Source organism: Falco peregrinus, chromosome 3, assembly GCF_023634155.1.
Source record: "Falco peregrinus isolate bFalPer1 chromosome 3, bFalPer1.pri, whole genome shotgun sequence".
Lineage (NCBI taxonomy): Eukaryota > Metazoa > Chordata > Aves > Falconiformes > Falconidae > Falco > Falco peregrinus.
Window position 1 is genome coordinate 18,318,212 of NC_073723.1, and position 26,026 is coordinate 18,344,237.

Here is a 26,026-nt window from a genome sequence, read left to right on the forward strand (position 1 = left end):
CTGGAGCTTTGAAGTTTTTCTTTTTTCCTAGTGAAAAAATTATCACAGATCTAAGATCACAGAAATGGGATGCCTCATGTTTGTCTTTGAAAAGCAGCTTTGCAGTGCACCTGTTTGTGAAATAACAATGACAAAACTGTTAGAAGCAATTACAGATTTAAGGTAAACCATTTTGCAAACGTCCAAACTGAAGGACCGTAGAAGGGCCTGATTTTCAGCAGAGAAGAGGCAGCATTTAAAAAAACTGCATCCCCTAACAGGCAGCTCAAGCTTTGTACTCAAAATCATTAGCATTATTTCAATATATCTTGCCCTAACCATCAAATAAAGCACACACAAAGAAGCAGTATTAGAATGAAAAATCATTTTATTCACCCACTTAAGAGGCCTTCTCCATCTCACTCAGCAACCTTAAAAGTTTTCACAAAGCTGTAGGGTAACAACCACTGGAATGCAATTAGTCTTGAGTGTTACAAAAGCCAGGACAATGTTCACCTGGTATTCACATTTTCACTGAATTTATCATTTAAGACAATGAAGTGACTGGAGTAAAAACACCTTGGTCTAGCCAGAAGAGCTACAGTTCCTACAATGAAGATAGATATTGCCAGTAACTAAGTCAAAATAGGTAGGCCTAGGACTCATCTGTCAAATTCAAGATGTAATAGAAGAGAGAATATACTTACTGAAATTTTCCACAAGGTCAAGGGCAACATGAGTAGCAATATCCATTCCAGTATTTATGTAAGACTGGCAGTTTTTCAAAGATGAAAGAGAGGAATCCATAAAGTTCAATGAGATTCTTGCACCACCTGGCATCTTGAAATCGTTGCTCTAGAAGTAACAGACACAACATTCTGAATGCAGTTTACACACAAAGAATTTGGGAGAGAAAACAGAAGTATAGCTAGCTAACCACTAGTCAACAGAACCACTGAAACACCAGAAAGCAAAGATGAAATCTTAGCTCCCAGGATGTCAGTCATTTCAGTTGAACTGCAATTCACCAGAGGTTTTCAATTCACCTCTTACTCAATATTAAGCAAAACTGCAGCACAAAAAGCAACTTGCAGCTTTCATCTGCTTATTCTTATTGCTAAACCACAATGAGGTTCAAATTCAATGATTATGTTCGCTTGAAAATTACTGCTCTATTTGAGATCTAAAGAAGTCCACATGCGCAAAAACTTGTCTGTGTTTTCTAGGCGTATTACCAATTAGGCTAGAAAGAAATGTGACTTCTCGCATCCAATTCAGCCTCACCAGCTACAACCCTGTCTCAACAGCGGGCCCTTGGGAAAAAAAAATAATCTAATCTAACAAAGGGCCACTCTTCTACGAATGTCCTTAACAGTATAACATCTAGAACCACTTTTAAACAAAAGCCCACCTTACAAATGCTGCCTACTTCCCCCAAAGATGCTACAGACTTTTAGTACCAATGCTCCATTAGTAGAACAAGAGTGGCACAGGCATCACATTGTTCTTTACCACCATCTTCCTTTCCGATACAGACCCACAACCTACAGCCTTGCAGGGATTAACTGCTTCTCCTTTGTCATTAATACAACCTTCAAGTGAGTTTGCTTATGCTGTGCCTATCCACACTGTTCACATCAGCTGGTTCCTTCTCAGAAATTCAAACTTCTGCTCTTCCTTCTTCATGCTTTACCACAATTCACTCGGACAACGTGTAGCTATTATAACAAACACGAACTTCATGCAGAATTTTTAACTTCAAGTTGCAGAAGATAAGAAGAATTCCACTCTGCTTTAGATACACAGTTGTTCACACACAAAAAATCCTAACAAAAGTCTTGGATAAACAGAAATAGTGCATTAGTCCATGTAAATAACTGGTATATTCAAGGACTATACCGAGATCATTTTGGGGGAGGTAGAGAATGGAATCCCCAACCAAATGTGGGGTATACCAGTTTTATCTGAATCATACAGAAAATAACAAGGAGATGACTTCTATCAACAACAGCCTCTGACAAGCTATAATCCCACAGAAGTCTGGAAAATATCTAAATAGAAAGGATAAAGCTTTGCATACCTAAGGCTGTATCTTCCTCTACTACTTTTCCTGGGATTCCAGAACTACATCTTGTGTGCACCCAAACCTGATCATTGCCACATTCCTCATGAATATTGTGCAGGCTATAAGACCTGAATGTCTGCTGTCACACTCTCTTCTGTTCTAATGTTTTATTTTGTTATCTTTTTTTTTTTTCCATCCAAAAAATGTGCTTGGCCTCTCAAGACCAACTTTTATGACACCATTCCAACATTTTAACAACAGCTCAAGTTCACTGCAATTTGAACTTCTGAATTACATACAAACTGCCTTCCTCTCTATCCCCTTCTAAAGGTGCGTCTTGCCACAGAGGCGGCAGTGGCCTTCAAAAACGGTCCAGTTATGTCAGCTCGTGCTCTCCCTGCCAAAAGAAGTGTTTCTATCTTGAAAGATCTTTAGAGGCTGTCAGACTGACAACAGAAGACAAGGAAAAAGCTCCTTACAAAACTCCCTGAAAGGAAAAGGATGCTCTTGAAGATTTAGTAACAAATGCTGTCACCTGTTACACTATTTAACTTTTTTTTTTAAAGCACCTGTTTGCCATCTTAGCAAGACTGTTTGTATAGAACCTCTTTGATCCAGAGGTACCCTATTAAATATCCACATAAAATTATTTTAGCAGCTCTATCTTTCTGGGCCCATTTAATGTATCAGAGTTTACACGGAGAACCTAATTCCCTTCTTGAACACGGCAAATCTCACTCACTGAGAAAGCCTGCTGTTCTTTTGGAAATTTCACAGATACACACTGTGAAAGGCAGGAATCTGAAAAAAATAGAGAAAAGTTAAAAAGGCTTCTTCGTTCTCTTGACGTTTATGGAAGCAGTGAGCAAACTATACAGGAACAGAAGTTACTGTTTACAATAGTAAATCATACTATCATGTTGGTAGTTTAATCTCAATCTGTCTTTTGAAAAGTAATTTAAGTACTTTGGGATAAATATTTAAAAAAAAAAAACAAAACCACCAAAAGATTATTTTTTCTTTAGAAACTGTTTATGATCCCAAGCAAAGATTTCACTCTTGTATTTTCCAACTGAATTCTTCAACTTCATCTAGCAGCTGTCCATTCTGCCTTAAGAGGAAAAGCAACGTTCCTCACTGGAACTGGTTTTACAGCAGTGGTTTTAAGGTGCGATTTCTTGTGAGGAAGGTCTCCAATGGGTGCATCAATGAAGGACTTCACATTTTTGCAACTCCCACCCCCCTCACGTCTGGAAAATACAACCAGCAAAATCAGAGTTGAAAAGAAGAGCAAGCGTGACTGCCAAGACAGGGGTTTTTCTTACAATCTAAGTGATCGAGTAGTCCAGGCAGGTTTGCTAACCAGCAAATGCAAATCAGTTTGTATTCTGCCGCTCGTTTTAAAGATTTGAGCAACTGACGCGATTTCTCTATGCTTCAACACCCCAAACTATGAGACAAGTAACTTTTTTCAGTTCCTTTGTAACTTGTAACACAAGACCCACAGGTGACAAGCGCCCACTGAGTGCCAGGATTAGTGCCCACCCTCTAGATACACTCGGTGACCACCTATGACGGGGAGATGCCCCTTCCCTGCTCCAAAGCTTGGGGGCAGAGCCCCCCACGCTGCAAAGTGCCGCTCTCCCAGCCCCCCACCTTACCCCCCACCGCGCCCCCGCTCAGCCACGCACGGAGGGCAACGGCCTCACACCCCTCCCTCCGCTCCCTCGGCCGGGAGAGCGCTGCCCTCACCCCGCCGGCAGGGAAGGGGACAGCCGCTCACCTAGTGCCAGCCACCGCGGCCCGGAGGCGGCCCCACGCCGGCGGCCTCGGCAGCAGGAGCGGGCTGGGCGCGGGGCGGGCGGAACGGCCTCATCAGCCGGCGCCGCGCCACGTGACGCCGCTGTCACGTGACGGGAGGGCTCGGCCTCCCTCCCGGCCTCCCGCCGCCTGCGCCTCGCCTGCCGCCGTGGCTCCCTGCGGCCGCCCGCCCCGCCCGCCGGCGCTTGGCGGGAGCCGACCACCCCCTCGCCGCCCCCACCGCGCTCCGTGGCGGGGCAGAGGTGAGCGCGGCCGAGCGGGGGTGGCGGAGAGGCCGCTGGCCGGGGGGAGCGGGGCGGCGGGCGCCCCGAGGCGGCGCTGGGAGCGGGAGGGAGGGAGGGCGGGTGCTGGCGGGGAGCGGGGCGGCAGCGTCCGCACGGCCCGGTGGCTGGCGGGGGTGGGACGCGGTTCAGAGCCCGCTGCGGGTGCCCGCTGGGCCCTGCGGGGGACAGCCTGTCGCCCCGCACCTCGCCTGGCGGCCGGGCCGGGCTCCCGGCCCCGTCAGGGGGCAGCTTTCCTCCTGAATTTACCTCAGTGGTTTGGAAGGGGATTTGGTGAAAAGTCGAGCCAGCTCATAACTTTCCATAAGTGGTTTCTAAACGTCAGAGCTTATTTTTCGCGGTGCTGCCCTCCGAACCTTGCAGGAAACGCGTCCATAAATGCAACTATGACCAGGAAATGCAGCCACAAGCCACAGCACAAAAGCAAACCCTTCAGCAATAAAGAAAGGAACAGAGCTCTATCATTTCCCCTTGCCACAAAGATTTTCCTTGTAGCTAAAACCTGTTACAATCACTTTGTATTTTTAAAGACGCTATTATAAACACATCTTGTAACATGTTTTTGCTTTCTTTGCTGCCATGTCTTTGTATGGGTTCAATTGCTTCCATATTTGTGATAATTCCATTCTTCAGTAGTTCTGAATTTTTCTGGTGCAAAAGGTCATGCTTTCCTTGCCTGGTCACACAGGTGACCGAGTTAAACCCAGTGTATGTGCTGGAGATTAATTCAGTGCATTTTTTAATTTTACAAAGCTGTACATAATTTAGATTTCATAAACTGAAACATGTGAGAACGTGCTTAAAGACACACATAGGTTACACTATCAAAAATGTGAATATGTAGCACTCAATGTGTGTGGTTTTGTTTTTACAGGTTATTAATGGCGCAGCTAGTTTTCTCATCAGAGTTTCTTCTTCAAATAACCTAAAGACTGATGATCAGAATCTGACGGCAGGTCTGCTGCTCTGTCACATCCAGCTCCACAATGGTGGATTTTCTAGCTGAAAACAATCTCTGTGGTCAGGCAATTCTTCGGATTGTCTCCTGTGGAAATGCCATCATTGCAGAACTTTTGAGACTTTCTGAATTTATTCCTGGTGTTTTCAGGCTAAAGGACAAGGCTGATCAACAGAAGTATGGGGATATTATATTTGATTTCAGTTATTTTAAGGTAAATAGTTCTGTTGTTAAACTTCTCCTTAAAGGCTTGCTGTGCTGCATGAGGATGCTTCAGGTTATGAAACAGCCATTCCTGAGTATTGTGCTTATTACTACCATTCGTCAGAATTGACTTCCATGACTTGTTACTTGTTTAGTGTTTACCAGAAATTCACCAAACTAAGCTAGCAATTGAGATACACTTGCATGCTAACGTTCTGCTTCTGGGCTGTCTCGTGTTTTATATGCTACTGATGATCATACTCAGCCTCACCTTACTCATTTCAGTGAGCCTGAGCAGAAACAGTGTAGGGAACATCCTGTGCTTCAACCCCTAGGCAGAAGTACAAACAGTACCTGCGCTGAGGGTATCAGGGCAAGAAGGGGGTGGCAGTTCTAAGTGCGTTCAAGAGCGATCTGGGCTACATCTTTCAAAATGTTTGATGAGTCATCTGGCCTGTGAACTTTGATGGATACTGATTATATAAAACTTGAGTATTGGATTCTGTGGGCCGTTGTTTATTATTATTACTACTACTATAATTTCCTGCAGGAACATTAAATTATACTTTCACCAGCAAGTTCTGAGCCTGTGCAGCTGGTTGTTTTCCATTGGAGCAGTACTGTGGGCAGTATGCCCATCTTCCTTTGGTTATCTGTAGCTTATTCTTTGCAGCCATGAAAACTGCTTTCTGCTTTCCTGTTTGACAGTACTGTCATTGTTCATTCACTGGGCTTGTCATGTGCTGAATAAACAATTAAAGAATAGTGCCCTTATTTCCCTTACAAAATTAAGCTTCTTGCAGTACCTATTTCCCTCTCTCATTCTTTAGCATGATTAAGAAGGAACTACAGAGACTACCTAATCTGACTTTATCTGGATTGTACAATACAAGAAGTGTTAATAGTAAAGCAGGGGACGGGGAGTGGGGGGTGTAGTAAGAGTTGTAAATTTCAAGCAGCAGCTGTGAGCCTTGGACACTGAAAACCCTAAGCACAAATGATTTCCCAGATACATTGAGATCTAAGTGCTTGTTAGAAGTCCTTTTCTACACAGATTACTTGAAAACTTAAAATTTAAAAGCAAGCAAATAGGTATAATTGGTGAGAAATACAATTATCCTTAAAACTGTAAGATTTTGGAATGTTAAGCATCACAGTGTTGCTGCTTTCCAGAGTAATCACCCCAAAACCCATAAAAGACATACTTATAAAGCAGAGATTAGTGAATTTACAGTTATTTTCACTGCGAATGCAGCATTTCTGTATTTATGATTCTTACTGAATGAGAAGAGATTTGAGCTTTTGAAAATTCAGGCTCTTTATGCATTTAAACTTCATAGGCACTTTGGTGATGGATGAAGCAGCCTGCTTTCATCCTTTGTTTTATGTAGGTATTTTGTACAAAGAGAAGCAGAAGAGCATTTTCAAAACCACACAAAACTAGCTTAATATTTTATTTTAACTTTAAGCTATTTTTATCTTAACTAAATCTATTTAAGCCATGATCTCATGCTGTCATAAGTGATCTGTGGAATGACGCTAACAGTGTTTTCAATTAAACATTAACGGCTTTTTCATTTAGATGGTGATGGTAAGACTAAATTATGAGTTATGAGAAATGTTGACAGTGGAAAATGGTTAGAAATGTTTAACTTTGCTTTAAAGGAATTTGAGCTCTTCATCCCAACCTTTTTTCCCTTATGGTTGAGGGAAATGACATAGTTTCTGCATTAATTTGGGGGACTAGTGCTGAGCTAGATCCAGAGTCTAAACAAAACCAGGTCTAATACTTTCAAGTAGTTTAAATGTATGAGATAGTACTAAGCTTTCTGAGGCCTTAATGTTATGATTTCTGTCTCAGAAATCAATCAGATCAAATGTGTAAAGGAAAAAATTCCAGCAGGGAGACAGCACTACAAAAAGCACACAGTGGCTTCAGGTGCATTGGGGCTTTACTGAAAGCATTAACTAATATTTTCCATTGGTTACATAGGATAAATCATATTTAAAATCATTGCAGATTCTAACAAAGTCTAAAACTCATCTTTAGGTAATGAGTGTTCATCATAAAGTAGACTGGAAAACTACAGATCCTTGTTTTAGTAAGAAATGTTAATTCTGGTGTTGTGCGCATGGTGGGGGTTGTACATGTTCTGTGTCCTACTGATGTCCTAGACATCAAAGTCAAATACTGTCTCTAAAGATGAAATTCTTTTCTTAGGGGCCTGAGACATGTGAAGGCAAACTGGAAGCCAAACCTGAGTTACTGGATTTAGATGAAGAATTTCGTGAAAACAACATTGAAATTTTGACGAGATTTTATCTAGCTTTTCAGAGTGTACACAAATATATTGTAGATTTAAACAGGTATGGTATCTTAAATACATGTGGATTTTCTTAAAGAGTGGGTTACTGTTTAGTCTTAACAATGAGAAGCTTTTTTCTTAGAGGCCCAATACACTTGCTATTGAAGCATATTCATGTGCACTTGGAAACTTGGATTGCTGGAGTGAACACTTTTACGCCTACTGTTGCTTACCAGCTTAGTATGTGACTTGAAAACATTTAACCTCTCAATTTCATTTCCTCAATTGCAAGCTAGAGCCAGTTTTCCTTCTTCATCTTGGAGATTGTCTCAAAGATTATTTTTTTTTAATAAAAGGAGGCTCCATGTTATTAAACAAAGTTTTTTGTGGTCTTGCAAAACAGAATATCAGGTAGGGTTTTTTTCTTTAACTTTGATGGGCATTGTTTTCCTGAACTTGATTTTTCAGTGGAGTTGCCATATTCTCAAGTTTGCTACTCTTACCTGTAAAAAACGATTAAAAGGTTCATAAAATACTCTTAAGAAAAAGTTCCAGAGAATCTTGAGCATAAGAATTGGTTTTGTTATTGATCTTATATGAACAGATTAATGAAAAAAAATACGTTTAACATTACTTATTAAGAAGCAGTGTTACCGGAAAATACTTTAATAGGAAGAAATTGTCTGTTAATCAAGATAAACACTGTTTCTAGCTCTGCCTTCCAAATTGCAGTAGACATCAATTTATGGTACTTCCAGTAGATGTTTTTGAGGTAATTTGAAAATATGACAGTTTTACTAAATTCTGGAGTGGAAGCCTTCTCGGTACTCTCAGGCTGTTATCCATCCATAAGAAGATTAAGAGTGTGTTAGCTGTAAGTTACAAAGTATCTTCTAGTTGCTTTTGCAAAGGCCATCAAGATATGGAAGAAGGCTTTTGCCAGCTGGTTGGCTTTAGCTAGGATTTCCAGCCTCAGGTTTCATAGTAGAGCATCTCTTCTTAGTCTGAAAAGCTCCATGCTACTTGTACTAGGGAAGTGTTCTAATGTTTCTGTTGACTTTCAGAGAAAATTGACGAATTGAGTTCTGAGGACAGATGATTAGAGAGCAAAATAGTCAGTGACCAACTCTTTGTTATGATTCCTAGATACTTAGATGACCTCAATGAAGGAATTTACATTCAGCAAACGTTAGAAACGGTCCTCCTTAATGAAGATGGAAAACAGCTTCTAGTAAGTATTGAACAGTTTTGTAACAGAAAATGAACCAACTAGTTTAGTGCCAAACTAGACAAAGATTTAAGTTTACCAAATGCATGGAAATGCTATGACTCGCTTGCAGGAGGACAAAGACCAGGATTCTACAGCCTGGCACGTTTCATATTGTATTGACTATACAGTTGATATTGGATTAGTTTGCCAACACATTTTCTTTAAATGTTACTACAAAGTTGTGTTTATGTCATTTCCTTCCTTCATTCTTTCTTTCCAAACAGTGTGAAGCACTCTATTTATATGGAGTCATGCTATTGGTCATTGACCAAAAGATTGAAGGAGAAGTCAGAGAAAGAATGTTGGTTTCCTACTACAGATATAGGTAATGTATATTGATATGCAGAAGCACTCAAGGCTGAAAGGATGTAACAGGCAGTTTATTCAGTTAACTAGGTTATTGAATTAAGGTAAAAGACAATATTGACACCTTTTTGATCAACTGACTATATACGGATAGACGCATTTCAGCAGAGCTCTCAATATCAGTAGAACTCCTTGCTTTAGCTGTGTTTGCAGGTCTAGCTGAAAAACTGAAGCAATAGATTTCTCATGCTGTCACAACAGAAATTTGAAGTCCGCTGGCAAGCTTTCAGCTAAAGCTTTAATCGTGCAAAGCCAGCTATGAGACTATCACAGGTTTCCCAATGTGCAAGCAAGGTCCTGAGTATCTAGATGACAAATACGTTGCAAGTTAGACCTCTAGTAGTTACACTGCTTGATTAGTCAAATCAATAGTGAGTTTTCCAGAGTAGGTTAACAGCATCATTGTATGACAGTTGGAGTCTTAAAGGGTATCAGTGCAAATCCTTTCACACATATAAAAAAGGAGGGTATCTGGTTCCTGTGCTGCTTTGGCTATGTTTATGCCTCTCAGTGTATAACGAGAGAGGATTCCTTAACTCTGGAATGCAGAAGTGGATCAACAAAAGGAATTCAGAATGGAGAGGAAAAAAAACAACAACCCAGAACAAAACTCCCCCTCTGAATATAGTCATTTTTTTCTGTTTCTCTTCCTGAGTGAAGTTCATTTTTCTGTTTGTGCTTTGTGTGCTTATCTGGGATTCCAGTATGGACACTTATCCATGTCCTCCTGTAATATGGTGAACATTATATTCATGGAGTAAACAACAAAAAAATCTTCCAGACATTAGTATCTGATCATTTTCCTGGAAGAAAGGCATGGTTACAAGGGCAAGGAGAAGAGGAAATGGTTAGGTCATACAGTTCAATGGTGTGTTTTCCTGTCTTTTGTAAAACAGTGCAGCCCGGTCCTCTGCTGATTCCAATTTAGATGATATCTGTAAGTTGCTTCGAAGCACTGGATACTCGAGCCAACCTGGAGCTAAAAGACCTCCAAACTACCCTGAGAGTTACTTCAGCAGGGTACCCATAAGTGAAACGTTCATTAGCATGGTTATTGGCCGTTTACGGTCTGATGACATTTATAACCAGGTAAGTTACTGTGAGATAAAAGGGGGACCTAAATGTGAATGTGAAATGGTTTCACAGCTTAGTTATTCAACCATGCAGTCCAGAAAAAAATAAATCACAAAATCAGAGGTTGGAAAGGACTTCTTGAGACACCTACCCACAGCCCAACCCTCTGGCTCAGGCAGAGGCAGCTGGAGCAGATTGCCCAGGACTGAGTCCAGCTGAGTTTTGAGTATCTCCAGAGGTGCAGACTGCAGAACCTCTCTGGGCAACCTGCTCCAGTGTTTGGCCAACCTTGCATTAAAAAAAAAAATTGTTTGATGTCTTTAAATCATTAATGTTTGGCCACTTGTAATAACTTAATTTCTTCGGAGTTTCCCATTCTTTTAGTTACAGCGAAGAGTTTTATCATCGCTTGGTAGACAATGTGTTTGAAAAGGAACACTAATATCACAGCTATTAACTATGAGAATTGTGTTAATAAAGGAAAAGAAAAATGGAAGCAAAGTATGAGTTATGGCTACTATATTTACAGTCTCTTCTAATATGACTGCTTTGAGAGATCTTTAACAAAGCATTTGCTTTTGAGCAGGTTTCCATCTTTAGCATGGACAAGCAATCATTTCTGTAATTACTGGCGCTCTTTCAGTAAGTCCTGGCTAACTGAAACAATTTATAGATGCAGGAAACCAGAATTCCACATTTAATGAATGATAATATGAAATAAAGGCTTAAATTCTTTAGGCAGGAGTAGTACTTTAAAGACTAGGGACCTTACAAAAAACACTTTCATATTATGGACAGACATAATGACTTTCAAGAGGGAAAATAAGCCTTCTCAGGTACTTTACTGTAGGAATTTTTTTAAGCTGTGTAAAATTCTAGACACTGACAAAAGATAACTTAGTAAGTTATGAAGGGAACCCATTTTATGACATAATTTGTCTCTCATAGGAAATGGAAGTGTTTGTGAGACTGCTCTTGTGAAATACTTAATCTAGAAATCTTACTAAAATCAGCTGATACTTTGTATCAAAATTACTTGTCCTCTTTTATACATTGGTTTATTGCCTTTGCATTAAAATAATATTGCAAATTTAGTCTCTATTTTGTAGTAATCATTTGATAATGAAAAGCATTAATGTTTCTATACAAAGCATGATTGTAACCAATGTACTTTCTCCAAATGTAGTACGAAAAGTAGGGTAGAAATTTTTAGCTCAACCCAAACTGAATACAGCTTGTTTTACTAAATCATGTCATATCTGAGGTGTTATCTCCTTTGATAATTGCAGCTTATTCGTCATGGTAGCGGGCAGAAACCTGAATTTTCATACTAGTCTGAAAATTTAACCTAATAAAATAACCAATCAAAATTAAAGAAAAATAGGATGTTACTAAATAAAAACAGAGAACTGTTTTCCTTTAGCAATGTTGAGATTGTATGATACCAATGTATGATTTTGATGCCAGTGTTTTTGTTAGTATGGAGGTCTTTTAATACATTATCATGTATTTTTAAAATGAAAATTCAGTTGATAATTTAAATTTTTTTGATCTTTCTGGTACATGGAATTGGTGAATAATTATCTGCATCCTAATTCCCTTTTACTTTGATTAAATTAATCCTTGTTTCTATCGGAGATGAACTAAACATACCTAGTCCTTATAAAATACTTATTTAGCTCTTCTCCTTTGAGCTCATCTGAAGCTCTTTGGTTCATTCTTCCTTTGACTATTTACAGCAGAGTAAAATCTTACTATAGCCTGTTAAAGTTTTAGCAGACATCTACATGGTCAACTTTATATTCCAGGAAGTGTGTCTGGTAAATATGCTGCATGTGTAAGCATGTCCAGCTTATCTAAATATACTCCTTGCCTCCTGGTTTCTATATTCTGTACTTTCTGTAATATTTTCAGGTGGGTTATGTTGCATTATATTATGTTCAGTTTTGGTTTTTCCCTTTTTCTAGGTTTCAGCATATCCATTACCAGAACACCGCAGCACTGCCCTGGCTACTCAGGCTGCTATGCTCTATGTGATACTGTATTTTGACCCTTCTATTCTTCACACTCAGCAAGCAAAAATGAGAGAGATAGTGGATAAATACTTTCCAGACAATTGGGTAAAAATTAATTCTGTTTTAAAACTGTTCCCTGGATTTAATGTTACAGGAACAATTTAGCTTATTTTTACAGTATGCATTATGTCTTAAAACTAGAATAGATTCTTCTCTGTGGAAATTTTTATTTGTTCAGAGTGAAGCAAACCTTCTGGATAAGCATGGAAGACTATCCTTTGAAAGTATCAATTATCATCTTAAATGTTTAAATCAACTACACTCTAATACCGTCATGGTAAAGTGACTCATAGGAGAATGTAGGCTGGAAGGTATTACAGGCATCTTCTAGTCCAGCCTTCTCCTCAAAGCAGGGCCAACTTCAAAGTTCAATCAGGCTGCTCAGGCCTTGTCCAGTTACTTTTTAAAGTATTTAAAATGAAGAATCTACAGTCTCTGTGGACACCGGTGTCTGTGCTTAATCATTCTGATGGTGAAGAATTTCTTTCTTCTATACAACCAGAATTTTCCTTGTAGCTTGTGACTGTTGCCTCTTGTCTTTTCCCTGTGCACCTCTGAGATGGGTTGGCTCTGTCTTATTCATAACTTCCTTTTAGGTAGCAGAAGACCACAGTCAGATCCCTTAGTCATCTTTCTTCCAGCTTAAGTAAACCCAGCTGTCAGAGCCTCTGCTTCCATAGTGAGTCCCCATAAGTGTCTTAGTGACTATTAGATTCATTCCAGTTTGTCTGTGTCTGTCTCCTACTGAGAAGCCTAAATCTGGACACATTACTCATAAGACCTCATGAGGGCTGACTAGATGGAAGTAATCACTTTCCTCAGTCTGCTGGTGACAATCTGGCTGGCGTAGCCCACTGGATGGTTACTCTTTGTTGTTATAAGGCTGCATGTCTGGTTCCTGTTCAGTTTGTCCACTGGGACACTTAGGTCCCTTTCTGGAGAATTGTTACACAGGCAGTGAGATTGTGCTATTCCAAGGGTTTGGTTTTGTTCCGCATAAAGGACTTGTATTTATCATTCTTGAACTTCATGTGATTTCTGCTGGTGAATTCTAACAGCTGGTCGGGAATGCTCTGGATGACAGTCTTGCTCTCCAGCAAATCCCCCCCCGTTGTTTGGAAACTTGTTTAAGGATTCATTCCATGCCATTGTCCAAGTAACTTAGAAGCAAAACCTATCACTGTGCAATTCTACAGACCTTTTCAGATGCAGTGATCAAAATGGAATTACTACATGTCTCAGTATTGAGATTTAGGATTTCCTTCCAGAAGTCGTAGTATTCAAAAAAAATGCTACAGAAATAGGCTGTCATGTAACAATACAGTTCCCAGCTAGGCTATACCAAAGGGAAACAAACTTAACAAAGAAACTATACATTAATTCATGTATCTCTCTTGGTTTCAAATTGTATTCTTCTGTACCATAAGTGGAACAGTGAAGAAGGGAGGGAAGAGACTGTAACAGCTGGCTATTTTAATAGATACTAGAACCCTTCAGTTTCTGAAAAACTGCAAGCTTATTTTAGAAATGAGAACTTGGCATTGTGATTTTTTTTTTTATTATTTATGCTAGCATTTTTATTCATTTGACTTTGTAATACAAACTGATATTTTAAGACAATACCTGTCTTCTTGTGATCAGGTATGGATGAGTTAGCTGCATTATACAGAATACTTGACCCTTAGGCTGGTTTCAAATGATTGTTAGCAGTTGAAGCATAGCCTTTGAGGAACTGACATAATGAGCTTCACTTCAACAATATGAGGGGGATCCTAATATCAGCAGACCGGTGTCCCATTCGCCTTTACTGGCTTCCTTTTTGAGACTGTCAGAAGAGCTCAAAGGCTGACAGTGTTCTTTTAGATGTGATCACTCCTCGATGGAGGAATATTGGGTTAATAGTGATGAAGCTCATAATACCACAGCTCTGTATATCCTTCAACTGTCAGTAACCCAAGGCTTCCATTTTTAATAAAGTGTCTTAAAAACACCAGTAAGTCAACCGCAATTCTGTATTTTTAATCACACTTAAACTTGGCTAAGAGTCTGAAGTCAGTTTCTCTTTGGTCCTTAAAAATCGCAGCTTGGAATCATAATTTTCTTCTGTGTTCACCACAGAAGATGGATGACATTTTAGTTTGGTCCTTTGGGCATTCTTGGGAGTAGGATTTATTAAAATAATTTCCTCCTTCCCCCGCCCCGCCTCCCCCAGTCATTTCCCAAGTTGCTTTTTTGTCCATGTTCTGCATAGCATCATGGAAATGAAAAAGAAGTCTTGCGTTCATGAGGAAAAAAAATAGAGGCCAAGGACATAGTGACTGAAAGAACTGTCAGCTGGTTTTCAGAACTAAGCCTCTGATTAACTGTGTGGCTTTTATTTCAAAGTCGTCTTACACCTTGATTTCCAAAGATGGTGGAGTAAGAAGTACAGCTACAAAAAAAGTTTTGTTACCTCATATTTATACCCTATATATCTCATCTACATAGAAAGCATATCACTTTGTACTCCTATTGCTAAGTATGTCTTTTTCTTAAGAGAAATATAAATGCAACTTCTTGTTTTCTGTTTCCAATCCTAGGTTATTAGCATTTACATGGGTATCACTGTAAATCTAGCAGAAGCATGGGAACCCTACAAAGCTGCTAAAACTGCCCTGAACTACACACTGGATCTTTCAAATGTCAAAGAGCAGGTACATAAGCCAGAGTTAAGTATTTTTAGCAAGATTCAGCTGTGTGGGCATCTCAAGTGTATTCTATGACATCAGTAATACAAGGGTCTGTTTTCTCCTGCATACAATTATTTGCATTCTATTCAAGTACAATACTTTTGAGTACATAACTTTGTACACAACTTTGAGTTAATGATACTTCCAAGTTTCAGAATCTGGTTTTCGCAGCACTGCTTGTTTCACTTCCTCTTGTGGTGTTTGTTTCCCTTAAAGGTTTCAGAGTTGTGACTTTACTGGGTAAATGCTAGCACTCTTCATCATGTTGTGCGGTACTGGCATGTCTTAGGCTGACTGTAGTGTTTGTCTTTCATAGATAACAATTTTAGAAGTTACGCGTTTATGCCGACAGTGTGGCACTCAGTTTTAAATGAAGCCTCCCAAATTATATAAACAATAATCTGGAAACAGTATCTGATTTAAAAGACTGATACCAGAATGTTGTATGAGGCAATGCAGTTAGTTCATTTTATGTGAAATAATTTTTTTCCATGCCTGAAAAACAGTGAGTAATATCAGGTTGTTGATTGTTTGCCCAATCAACAAATCCGTTGACTGATGATCTCTGAATGCCTCCTTAGAATCTGACCCTTGTGCTCAGGAAAGGACACACAGAAGGGTCTGATTAGGAGACCTGTACTATGTATTGTCTAGTAAACTTGGGGAATATGAGCAGAAATCTTTTCCTTAGTCTTTAGGGAAGAAGTTTGCTAGGTAGAACTGACATCTGATTCATAAGAAGTATTTCCATTCTGGAATAGATTTCTGTTGTTCTCTCTCATTAGGCAATAACATATTAGTACCATTTTAAAGAATAATTTCTAGAGAGTACATAGGTGAATATAGGAAGTTTACAAGTCTGCATTTTTGAAATTGTTTTAAAATTTAAAAACATTTTAAAATTTAGCCTTCATCCTTTGTCATGCAGTTGTAGTGTATGATATTGCCTAATAATAATAATGATAATTTTTATAGCACTTCTTTGATCTGTGTGCCCTTTAAGTTCTCAGGAAGCCACAGTCACATTGTAATGATGTATTCCATTTGAGGCAAGGATTATATTGATGCGAGCTTTGTATATTCTAAGGCAAGCAGGTATGCTGCAGTCACTGAGCGAGTGCACACTCAGGTGCAGCAGTTTCTCAAAGAGGGCTGTCTAAGGGAAGAGTTGGTGCTGGACAATATTCCCAAGCTGCTGAATTGCCTACGAGACTGCAATGTAGCAATCCGCTGGCTGATGCTTCATACTGCTGACACAGGTAAGATTTCATGCTAGATTTCTTTTACAGAGTGTCAATCCTGCTGTACTGGTGCTTCATGTTAGGACCCAAGGGAAGTTCACTGTGGGCTGCTGTTGAAGTCAGCAGAGTTTCATCTCCTGTTTTCAATAGATTGTTGAGCTGTCACTTTGCTAACAGTCTCCTGAAGTCTTTGGCTGAAACAGCACATGTGCTTTTCCTTAACTTTCACAAGCTAGACACAGGTATAAAAAATAGTAGGAGAAGTCATGATCCTGTTGAATAATGCTCTGCAGAAAAAGTCTGGGTACTTTACATTTTTCTGCCTTAGCACTTAAAGTATCATTCTGAAAGTTTTACTGTTGCTGCACTCTCCAAACTATCAGCTGCAACAAGGTCTTTTACCATCACATACCAATATACTCTTCATGCCAGTCCCTCTGCTGCCTTCTCCTTGTCTCTCCTCATCCAGAGCGCAAGCTCACTCGCTTGCTCTCTCTCTCTCTCTCTCTCTCTGCTTCTTCCTCCTCTCTCTTCCTCAGCTGCCCAGCCACTTAACAGAACCAGCCACACCTGCACCTTGTCTACATGAGCCAACCCGCCAACCCACCGCCCCTGAAGCCAGCCCTCAGCTGTGTTATCAATGTTAATTAACCCAGCTTCATTCCTCTACATTTTACCTAGTGCCAAAAGGAAAGCAGTAGCCAACTTCTTAATATCTTAGTAATCAACAATTTAAGCCCAAGTGTTTTGTTCTCTTGAACTGAAATTTAACCAGCACTGTTGAATGATGTCTCTGACATGAGTTTGGGTCTGTAAATTTACCTATTTAGACATTCTCTTAGGTTGAATGCTTGTTCTGCCTTTGAGGCTTCTTGATAGTGAGAAAGCTTCTGTTACACCTCCATGCATTTTCTGTAATGGTTTTACAAACTTCAGTCTTTGGGCTTCTCAGTCAGGTGGACTAAATTCACATTTAGTTTGCAGAAGCTCACAAAAGAGTTTGAAGAAGGCTGAAGCACCACAGAAACCTTAATTTTTATATTGCGAGGAAGGGTTTTAGAAGGGTTTGGAGACCCATATAAATGGAGAGCAAGGGGGGACTTATCAGAGCAAAATGTTTTTGCTTTCAAGCTATTAAAAAAAAGAAAAAGTCTATTTAAAAGGATTGAAAAGCTTGGTCAAATTCTGTAACAGTGGAGAAATGTTGTCTTTCCATTTTCAGCTTGTGATCCAAATAACAAACGTCTCCGCCAGATAAAGGATCAAATTCTAGCAGACTCAAGGTACAAACCCAGGATCCTTTTCCAGCTCCTTCTGGATACAGCTCAATTTGAATTCATTTTGAAAGAGGTAATATGCTGCTGCTTTCTTCAGTGTTTTCCCCTGAATGGCAGAACAGAGCTGAAGACTTTAGTGTAGTAGTATGTTTACCACACAGTCCACTTACATAAAGAATGATTATTTTGATTTGTTATTTATGAGTTTTCTGTCAAAGATTACAAAATACTGTTGCTTGGAGGTGACTTTTGCAGCCTTCTCGATAATTGGCCTTTTAAAATTTAATTTAATTCTTAACACAATGTGTTTATATTTACTCAGAATTTTGCATGAACATCCTGGTAACAAGCATAATAAAATCTGTTGAGGAAGCTGTGTAACTTTTTAGCCTGCCATACTTCTCTTTTTCAGGCTTTCTTTTAAACAGAGACAAAAGCCTATGTATCTTGAGTATAAGCTCCTAAGAAAACTCTTATACCTATGTGCGTTCTGCCGTTTCTAAAAGATTGCCCATTAAAGCTCTGGTACTAACCTAGTAGAATATTTCTAATTATGCTTAACTTCACGTACATGCTTTTTTTAAATTGGGTTTCTTTGTATAGGCTGAGATGACTGTGTGAAGTATAAGTCAACATTAGCCCAGGGTCTTCTAGCAACTATAAGCTAAAAAAGTTACTGGATATTTTTATAAGTGACTAAAAATCAACAGTATCTGCATAATACTGTTTTTTTTTAAATTCAGTTAATTTCTATCACTGTATGTCTATCACACTGGCGCTGTATTTCTTAATGTTTTTAATTTTGTATTTAATATTTTGGCAAGATCTTGAAGTTATATAGCAATCGCTGTAAGTCAGTTCCATCTGCTTTCAGTATTTTATTTAATCCATTGTAGTATGTCTTCTTGCCAGTTTTGTAAACCAAATGCTTCGTTTTTCAATAGATGTTCAAGCAGATGCTGTCAGAAAAACAAACAAAATGGGAAAACTATAAAAAAGAAGGATCTGAAAGGATGACTGAGCTTGCTGATGTCTTCTCAGGAGTTAAACCTCTTACTAGAGTGGAGAAAAATGGTAATTATTAAAAACTGATCTGGGGGGAAAAAAGTAATTTTGCTTTTTATTTCTAAGCTAATACCAAAAGAAAATACATTAGGCTAATACTGGTAATAATAAAAATTTTCATGTCCCTCAGCTGCCACAGAGGTATCTTACATGCTGTCCTGTTCACAAATGTTGCATATATTCCATATGTAAGCCATATTTAGACAACCATATTTTAAAAAATATTTTTTATCACTTTATTTAGATATGCCAGCTAAGACTATGAAATGTCCGTTCGCTTTTCTATGTACAACGCAGTTCACATCACTGTGTTTTATGTACACAGGAGTGCAAAGATCATGCCCATTAAATATGGGGATGGTTTAACCTCCCCTCATTCTTTCCCAAGTTGTAGTCTGGATTTCTGTTGTATCAGCATTTTTTCAAAACTTCTTTTACTACTTGTCTGCACTGAGGGGTATTCTCCCCCTTGAACTGGTGTAAGAATAAGAGTTGTAAATCACTCTCAGGAATACCGCAAAAACTGTCAATGTAAGGGCAGTGTTTGTGATCAATCCAAAGCAACAAAATTTAGAATACAGGAAATTTTCTCGCTCGCTTCCATTTAAAAGCGGAATTACCTTACTGAAGTATTTCCTTTTATCTTTTAGATGTCAACAAACTTGTAGCTAAAACATAGAAATTGCAACTGAGAAGGCAATTAACATCATAAACCAGTTCATAAAACACAAATTTATGATTTGAAGGGCTTTATCATCTTAGTATAGATTTTATAATGCCCATTTGTGCTGTTAGTTGGGGTTTTTTAATATTGTATGTGAAACTTACCTGAGCATTTGCCACTTCTCAGGTCTACATGTTGGAAGACTAGAAATGTAAGAGAAAAATGAAAATTTTTTAAATCATCTCCTATGTGTATAGCTTGTTTGTTTGTTTTGACTAGCAAGTTCCCTGTGTTTTTGTTGCTTATGATACATGCAAAGATTTGACTAAATTTTTCATGTTCTTACACAGAAAATCTTCAGGCTTGGTTCAGAGAAATCTCCAAGCAAATAATGTCTCTAAACTACGATGATTCCACTGCAGCTGGCAGAAAAACTGTGCAGCTAATACAGGCATTGGAGGAGGTATGGCAAAGAAATTTTGAGATAAATGAGCTCATCCTTTTGAAATATATCATTTAATACACATGCACTGACTTCCAATAGATGAGTTACAAAGCAGATCTGCATTTTAACACTTGTTGTAAGTCTTTAGATCTTTGCAGTTTTACATATAAGCATGACTTGCTCATAGACATCATGATTGTGAAATAAGGGATAGAGCATGAAAAACCATGCCACCTGAAGCTGAGGGTTAGTAGGATGTTTCAAAGAAATTAATTCAGTATTAAACATTAGTTGGTAAATCACCCATTTTATTAGACATTCTGAAAATAAATTAATTTGAAGCTGGAGAGAGCAATTTGAAAGGTAAAATAAAAATAACCATGTTTGTTTTGTACGTATTTCTTCTACTCCCAGGGTATGAAAGAGAATTCAGTGTGGTGTGGTGTTTCACAGTACACCTCCTCAAGTAACTTTGTGAAATTTATTATTTAACACACTCTGAAATAGGCCAGGATTTGTTAACTGTCTTACTGTAGTAGCATCCTGAAGAAATGTGTCAGTTTACTGATTCTATTTGTATTGCTGTCCTTAAAGATGAACAGAAAAAAAAAATAAATGGGGGTGTTGTTTCATGGGGTTGGTTTGTTTTTTTTGTTTCTTAAATACAGGTCCAAGAGTTTCACCAGCTGGAAACTAACCTGCAAGTTTGCCAGTTTTTGGCTGACACCCGCAAATTCCTCCATCAGATGATCCGAACTATCAACATCAAAGAAGAGGTCTTGATCTCCATGCAGATAGTTGGTGATCTTTCTTATGCTTGGCAATTAATTGACAGGTATCTTAGCAGGAACTTCTTCCAAGTCAGTTGTTATTTTCAAAACTTGTGGGAAATAGCATGCATAAATATTATTAATGCTATAAACTTTCCAATTTAAAAAGAGTTTTGAGGCCTTGTTCTGTAAGTTGTTGACTGTATTTAACTCTCATCAACTTGAATAAGAATTAACAGCCATCCTTGTCATGTTGGTAGCTGCAGGTTAAGTGATACTGTAACTTTTTACTGTCTATCCTGTTCTACCTGTAACAATTTTAAGCTTTTATGTCAAGCCTTTAGTCTAGTTAAGTGTTCTTCAAAGTACTGGAGTTCCTATTTCAGCCAAAAACAAACAAGGAAAGACAAACGTTAGAGAACTCCTCTTCTGATGAGTGTTTTTTCTGAGCTGCTACTTCACTACTTTGGCTGTTAATGCTCCCCGATGCCCTCTTTTGCCTTGCCCACCCCTTTATCATACAGATTTTTTCTAATCAATATGCATTCAGACCAGAATCCTCCTTCAGTGAAGTTCTCTAGTGATCTCCTGTGTCATTTCTAGATTACACTGGTGCTGATGACATATGATTTAACAGTTGAAAGTAAAGAGTTTCAGGGGAAGAAGCTAATTTTTTTTGTTTGTCTCCTACCCCAGCTTTACATCTATTATGCAGGAAAGCATAAGAGTCAGTCCATCTATGGTAACAAAACTCAGAGCCACTTTCTTAAAGGTAAGTATAAACAACAGTGGATGTACTTGAACACTGCAGGTCAACCAAAGCGTTTGTTAAATAGGCTTAACAGGTCAAAGGCTGTGAAGTCACCAGAGTCAAAACTTTACCAAAATTTTAGCTTTAAAGAATATAAAACCAAATTATGCATGTTTTTTTAATGCAACCAGTTATATTGCTGCTGTTAGGCAAGTAAGTCTCATAACCCAGCCTCTACTCATTACAGTTATTTGCTGAAGACATTGGTGCATAGATGGGGTCCTCTGCACGTGTATCAGAGGAGACTGAAGGAATTACAAAAGTTATGTTGGCTATGCCCTTTGTGTGTCACGATGAAGATCTGGCATCAGATGAAAATACTTTCCATAGAAGTAAGAACAGGAAATAGTATGAGGGAGAATGTAGAATTACAACGGAAAAATATCTCATGCAACTGTTAAGATTTAAAAAAAAATTAGTAAGGGGAATGTAGCCTTATAGACTGTTGGACTTTTTTGTCTTTTAACAATTTTTTTTTTTTCTATTGGCAAACCTGATGTTCTAATACTGGTCTTCAGGGAAGAATCTAGTGCTTTGAGTTGTATGTCAAGAGTCTGAGCAAGAGAATTCAAGCACGTAATTTGTAATAGAAAAACAGACATCTGAAGTTAAAATATTAATTTTATTTCCAGCTTGCTTCTGCTCTTGACTTGCCACTTCTCCGCATCAATCAAGCAAACAGTCCTGATCTTCTCAGTGTATCACAGTATTATTCTGGCGAGTTGGTTTCCTATGTAAGAAAGGTAGGCATTTGAAGAGGCGTAATTGTCTTGTTCTCTTACGATTTTTTCTGAAGAATTATTTCATTTTAATGAGAATATGCTGACTGCATTTCTTTATTCTCTCATTTACAAAGGTTCTACAGATAATTCCAGAAAGCATGTTTACATCTCTCTTAAAAATTATAAAGCTTCAGACTCATGATATTATTGAAGTGCCTACTCGCCTTGATAAGGACAAGCTACGGGATTATGCTCAGCTTGGACCACGATACGAGGTGCAGTTAAAACAGGGTATTCTGAAAACCCATACCTTATAGGTGGCCAACTTCAACCTGAGTTTAAATCGGTACAGTTCCACGGAGTTATACTTTAACAGTGAAGTAAGAATTGAGTAAGAATTGAAATTGACTAGTGTTATTGTGAGTATACCTTAGCTTTCCTGAGGACAGATGAATAACTTTCACTCTCCTATTTGTAAAAGTGTAAACTTTTGATCTCATTAAAAAAAAAAAAAAGGGAGAGAGAAAAACTAAATATGTTTATAAATGAACATAAAGATTTTGGGGTTTTTTTTTTGAGGCGGGGGAACCCTAAAAACCCAAGTCTGAAATGAAGCCCTCCACATTTGAAATGTTTGTTCCAAGAGAAATTTGAAGACTGAATAAGCCATCAGGGTAAGCTTTTTGCTGCCCTCGAATGTGAAGACAGGATGGAGAGACACTGATTTGATTAGATGAAGCTGCTATTGCTCTTTGGCTTTCTGTCTAGGGGTTTTTTCCTGCACTGTTATCAATCTGGAAGAGTGAGCAAACATTAAACTTACTTGGTTTTATTTTTAGTAGAGGAAGATGAGGAACAAAAACGTAACCAGACCAGTCACTCTTTCCCTCAGACAGCATATCTCCAATCATCAGTTAAGATGCCAGCTTTTTCCAGCAGGTTTAGACTCCCCCATTAAACTTGATGGAGTCAGTTTATTTTGTGTGGAGTAAGAAACAGATACGGAGGCAGCATTCAGTAATATTCCTTTTATTTGGGGGAGGTAAAAGGGAAACATCTTACACAAAAGTTTTTCATGTTTGATTTGCGTACAATTGTAAGTCTAAACTGTTGTCTCAAATGTGTATCATAAATGTCTTGAAGGCAAAAGACTGGCTTGTCTGAATTCTGAGCATAAGGATACTCAACTAATAATTTAAAACTTAAGAGAATGTGCTAGTGTATTAAACCAGTGGAAATACTGAAGTGGACTCGTTGACAGCAGGCTTTATTATGGAATAACTACTTCAGGCTATGTTCCTAGCCTGCTCAAAGGTATCAGCTTAGTTTTGTCCATGATGTTTTGTACACACATGATACAGCTGGCTAGGTCTTTCCTCCCATAATCTCTGTGAAGGCTCTGACACGTACCTGTTCTTTCCTCCTGGTAACACACCCATATTTATCTAATTAAAAAAAAGACAATTATTTTACTATAAGTAAGCCTAGAACAAGCTGTAAAATTGGAAGTATATCAGTGCAAATGAATCTAAAATAGGAAGCTACCATTGGGAAATATGTATATCTTTTTAGACTAATTATTTGAATCTGTTAAATCACTTCAATAAATTGTATTTTCTCTTTCTATTAAAGGTTGCCAAGCTAACTCACGCAATTTCAATCTTCACTGAAGGTATCCTCATGATGAAAACTACTTTAGTTGGTATCATCAAGGTAATGTTCTATTTTTTCAGTAGGAAAAACTAAATTGGTAGCAATTTGCACTTTAGCACAGATATTTCAGCACATTAAGCAAGACCTTGAGGAAAGATAAAGACAACAAAAAATAAGTTTACATATAATTTTCAAACAGTGGTTCCTAACTTGGCATCCAGGTAAGAACTGAATTATTTAAGGTTGTGAAGAACCCACAGTTCTCATTGTAAATAGATTAATCAACCTTAATTAATGATCTTTGGGGCTCTTCACTGCTGATAAGCTTTTCTGAAGAGTTGTTTCTTCCATTGGCAAAGACTGCTATTTCTACATTAAAATACCTCTTTCAGCGCCAGGAGCAAGTATTGAAGAAATACACACTTCTTAATGCCTACTGGCTGCTTATAATTGTACAACATTCTTAATGGATCGTGAACAAATGTTGAATATGGGAACTACAAACCTTTGCCATTCATCTTAAATAACGTATTATCTAGTAGAAATATTTCGGTATTTGTTCTTTGGACAAGCACTTTTGAGAAAGTACATCTGTTAGCAGTGGTTTCCAGTTTATCATAAGTACTTGATATCTGTCTTGGTACAAAATAAATCTTTCATATTTTTTTTTCTACCTTTCTGACTTGAAAAAAACACAATCTTTCTTCTACTTAGGTGGACCCAAAACAGCTACTAGAGGATGGAATAAGGAAGGAGCTGGTAAAACGGGTAGCCCTAGCTCTTCACAGGGGGCTCATCTTTAATCCTAGAGCCAAGGTGTGTAACAACTTGATTTTATTTTATTTTTTTTATGTATTTTGGATTTGCTGGGACCTCTTTTTATTATATTACCTTCCAGAAAATAGTTCATACTTTTCTGTGCAGATTTCCTTCTTGTAAAACACTACACTTTTTGAGCTTCTTAAAGGTTATTTGGAATGCCTTATTTGATGTTAAAATGAGTTTATAAACTGCTAAGAGTATATAGAATTCAAAACCATATTTTTATTCTATTGCCAAGTGTCCTGTCAATTCTGAGTTCACAGTTCTTTGTCTGTGATGATTGATGACAGCACACACATGATACGTATAAGCCGGGTAAACACAGAAAAGCAATGATAGACTAAGGAGTATGACTTATTGTTTTGATCCTGTCCAAATTCTTGAATCTCCCAGATCAATCAATAGTACCAATGAAGCCTAAAAGAAACTTTAAAAGCAGGAGGAAAAAATATTTAGTAGTAATTATTTCAGATAGCATACAACCTTTGGTAACTTTCTCGGCGCTTTTCAGTTCTACCTGGAGCATAGTGAAATCCTCTAGAACAGGGGTCCTCAAACTACGGCCCGTGGGCCGGATATGGCCCCCCAAGGTCCTCAATCCGGCCCCCGGTATTTACAGACCCCCACGCACACACACCCCCGCTGGGGGCTGGGGGGGAAACCAAGCAGCCGCAGATGACTGCCTGCCCCTGCATCTGCGCACTGGCCCCCTGGTTAAAAAGTTTGAGGACCCTTGCTCTAGAGGTTGCTGTGTAAAGGCATTTAGAAGCCCTTTACATTTGTTTTTTTGTATTCGACATGTTCAAAGTTTTGGGTTTATCTTTTTTTTTTTTTTTTTTTTTTCTCTCATCTGTAGCCAAGCGAGCTGATGCCCAAACTGAAAGAAATGGCAGCTACAATGGATGGGTTCCATCGATCCTTCGAATATATCCAGGATTATGTCAACATATATGGTTTAAAAATTTGGCAAGAGGAAGTGTCTCGTATTATTAACTACAATGTGGAACAGGAGTGCAATAACTTCTTAAGAACAAAGGTGCTAGTCAAAAGCAAGTAAAAAGTTGATAAAAGTCTTGATTATTGGATGTTAAAGCTTGTGACTGATGTAGCATGTGAACCCTGTTGCACACAGTCCATACTGTTGTGACTTCAACTAAATGCGACAACTACTGTATAAAACAACTGCCCCCAACTTTTTCTGAATTATTTCAATATCACCACTGTATTAGTTGTACATAAGAGCAAAATACCCCCAAAACAGTATTTTAGTATCTCTTGCCAGTGAAGAATATCCTTTCTCTTTCTCAAAGAAAACAGAAAATAATTACTGAATCACAGGAGTCCTCTCTGTATCTGTTGTTAGCCACGAGAATGCAGGCTTAGCAAGACTGCAGTACTTACAGTTTGTTGATATTTCAGAAGTGGTGG

At 38.4% G+C, this 26,026-nt stretch overlaps 2 protein-coding genes across 5 annotated transcripts in view; one reads left to right on the forward strand and one right to left on the reverse strand.

Moving 5' to 3' along the window:
* NSMCE2 (NSE2 (MMS21) homolog, SMC5-SMC6 complex SUMO ligase) overlaps positions 1–3,963 on the reverse strand; it is a 136,079-nt gene extending 132,116 nt beyond the window's left edge. The window contains exons 1-3 of one of the 4 annotated variants that reach the window (XM_055798584.1): positions 3,828–3,926; positions 3,045–3,294; positions 687–834 (exon numbers count right to left, since the gene is read on the reverse strand). In XM_055798584.1, the coding sequence (XP_055654559.1) occupies positions 687–819 (133 nt within the window). In that variant the 5' untranslated portion in view covers positions 820–834; positions 3,045–3,294; positions 3,828–3,926. Of the gene's footprint in view, positions 1–686; positions 835–2,786; positions 3,002–3,044; positions 3,295–3,827 lie in introns of those variants that run through there. The other 3 variants (XM_055798583.1, XM_055798585.1, XM_027792405.2) reach the window with 3 other exon arrangements.
* A 1-nt stretch (position 3,964) lies between these two features.
* Positions 3,965–26,026, forward strand: part of WASHC5 (WASH complex subunit 5) — a 28,707-nt gene continuing 6,645 nt past the window's right edge. The window contains exons 1-19 of the mRNA XM_055798582.1: positions 3,965–4,107; positions 5,021–5,318; positions 7,530–7,675; positions 8,761–8,845; positions 9,109–9,209; positions 10,147–10,339; positions 12,292–12,444; positions 14,979–15,092; positions 16,216–16,387; positions 17,592–17,719; positions 18,591–18,720; positions 19,726–19,838; positions 20,489–20,655; positions 21,287–21,362; positions 22,034–22,144; positions 22,258–22,398; positions 23,756–23,836; positions 24,491–24,592; positions 25,455–25,634. Of these exons, the coding sequence (XP_055654557.1) occupies positions 5,133–5,318; positions 7,530–7,675; positions 8,761–8,845; positions 9,109–9,209; positions 10,147–10,339; positions 12,292–12,444; positions 14,979–15,092; positions 16,216–16,387; positions 17,592–17,719; positions 18,591–18,720; positions 19,726–19,838; positions 20,489–20,655; positions 21,287–21,362; positions 22,034–22,144; positions 22,258–22,398; positions 23,756–23,836; positions 24,491–24,592; positions 25,455–25,634 (2,379 nt within the window). The 5' untranslated portion in view covers positions 3,965–4,107; positions 5,021–5,132. The remainder of the gene's footprint in view (positions 4,108–5,020; positions 5,319–7,529; positions 7,676–8,760; positions 8,846–9,108; positions 9,210–10,146; positions 10,340–12,291; positions 12,445–14,978; positions 15,093–16,215; positions 16,388–17,591; positions 17,720–18,590; positions 18,721–19,725; positions 19,839–20,488; positions 20,656–21,286; positions 21,363–22,033; positions 22,145–22,257; positions 22,399–23,755; positions 23,837–24,490; positions 24,593–25,454; positions 25,635–26,026) is intronic.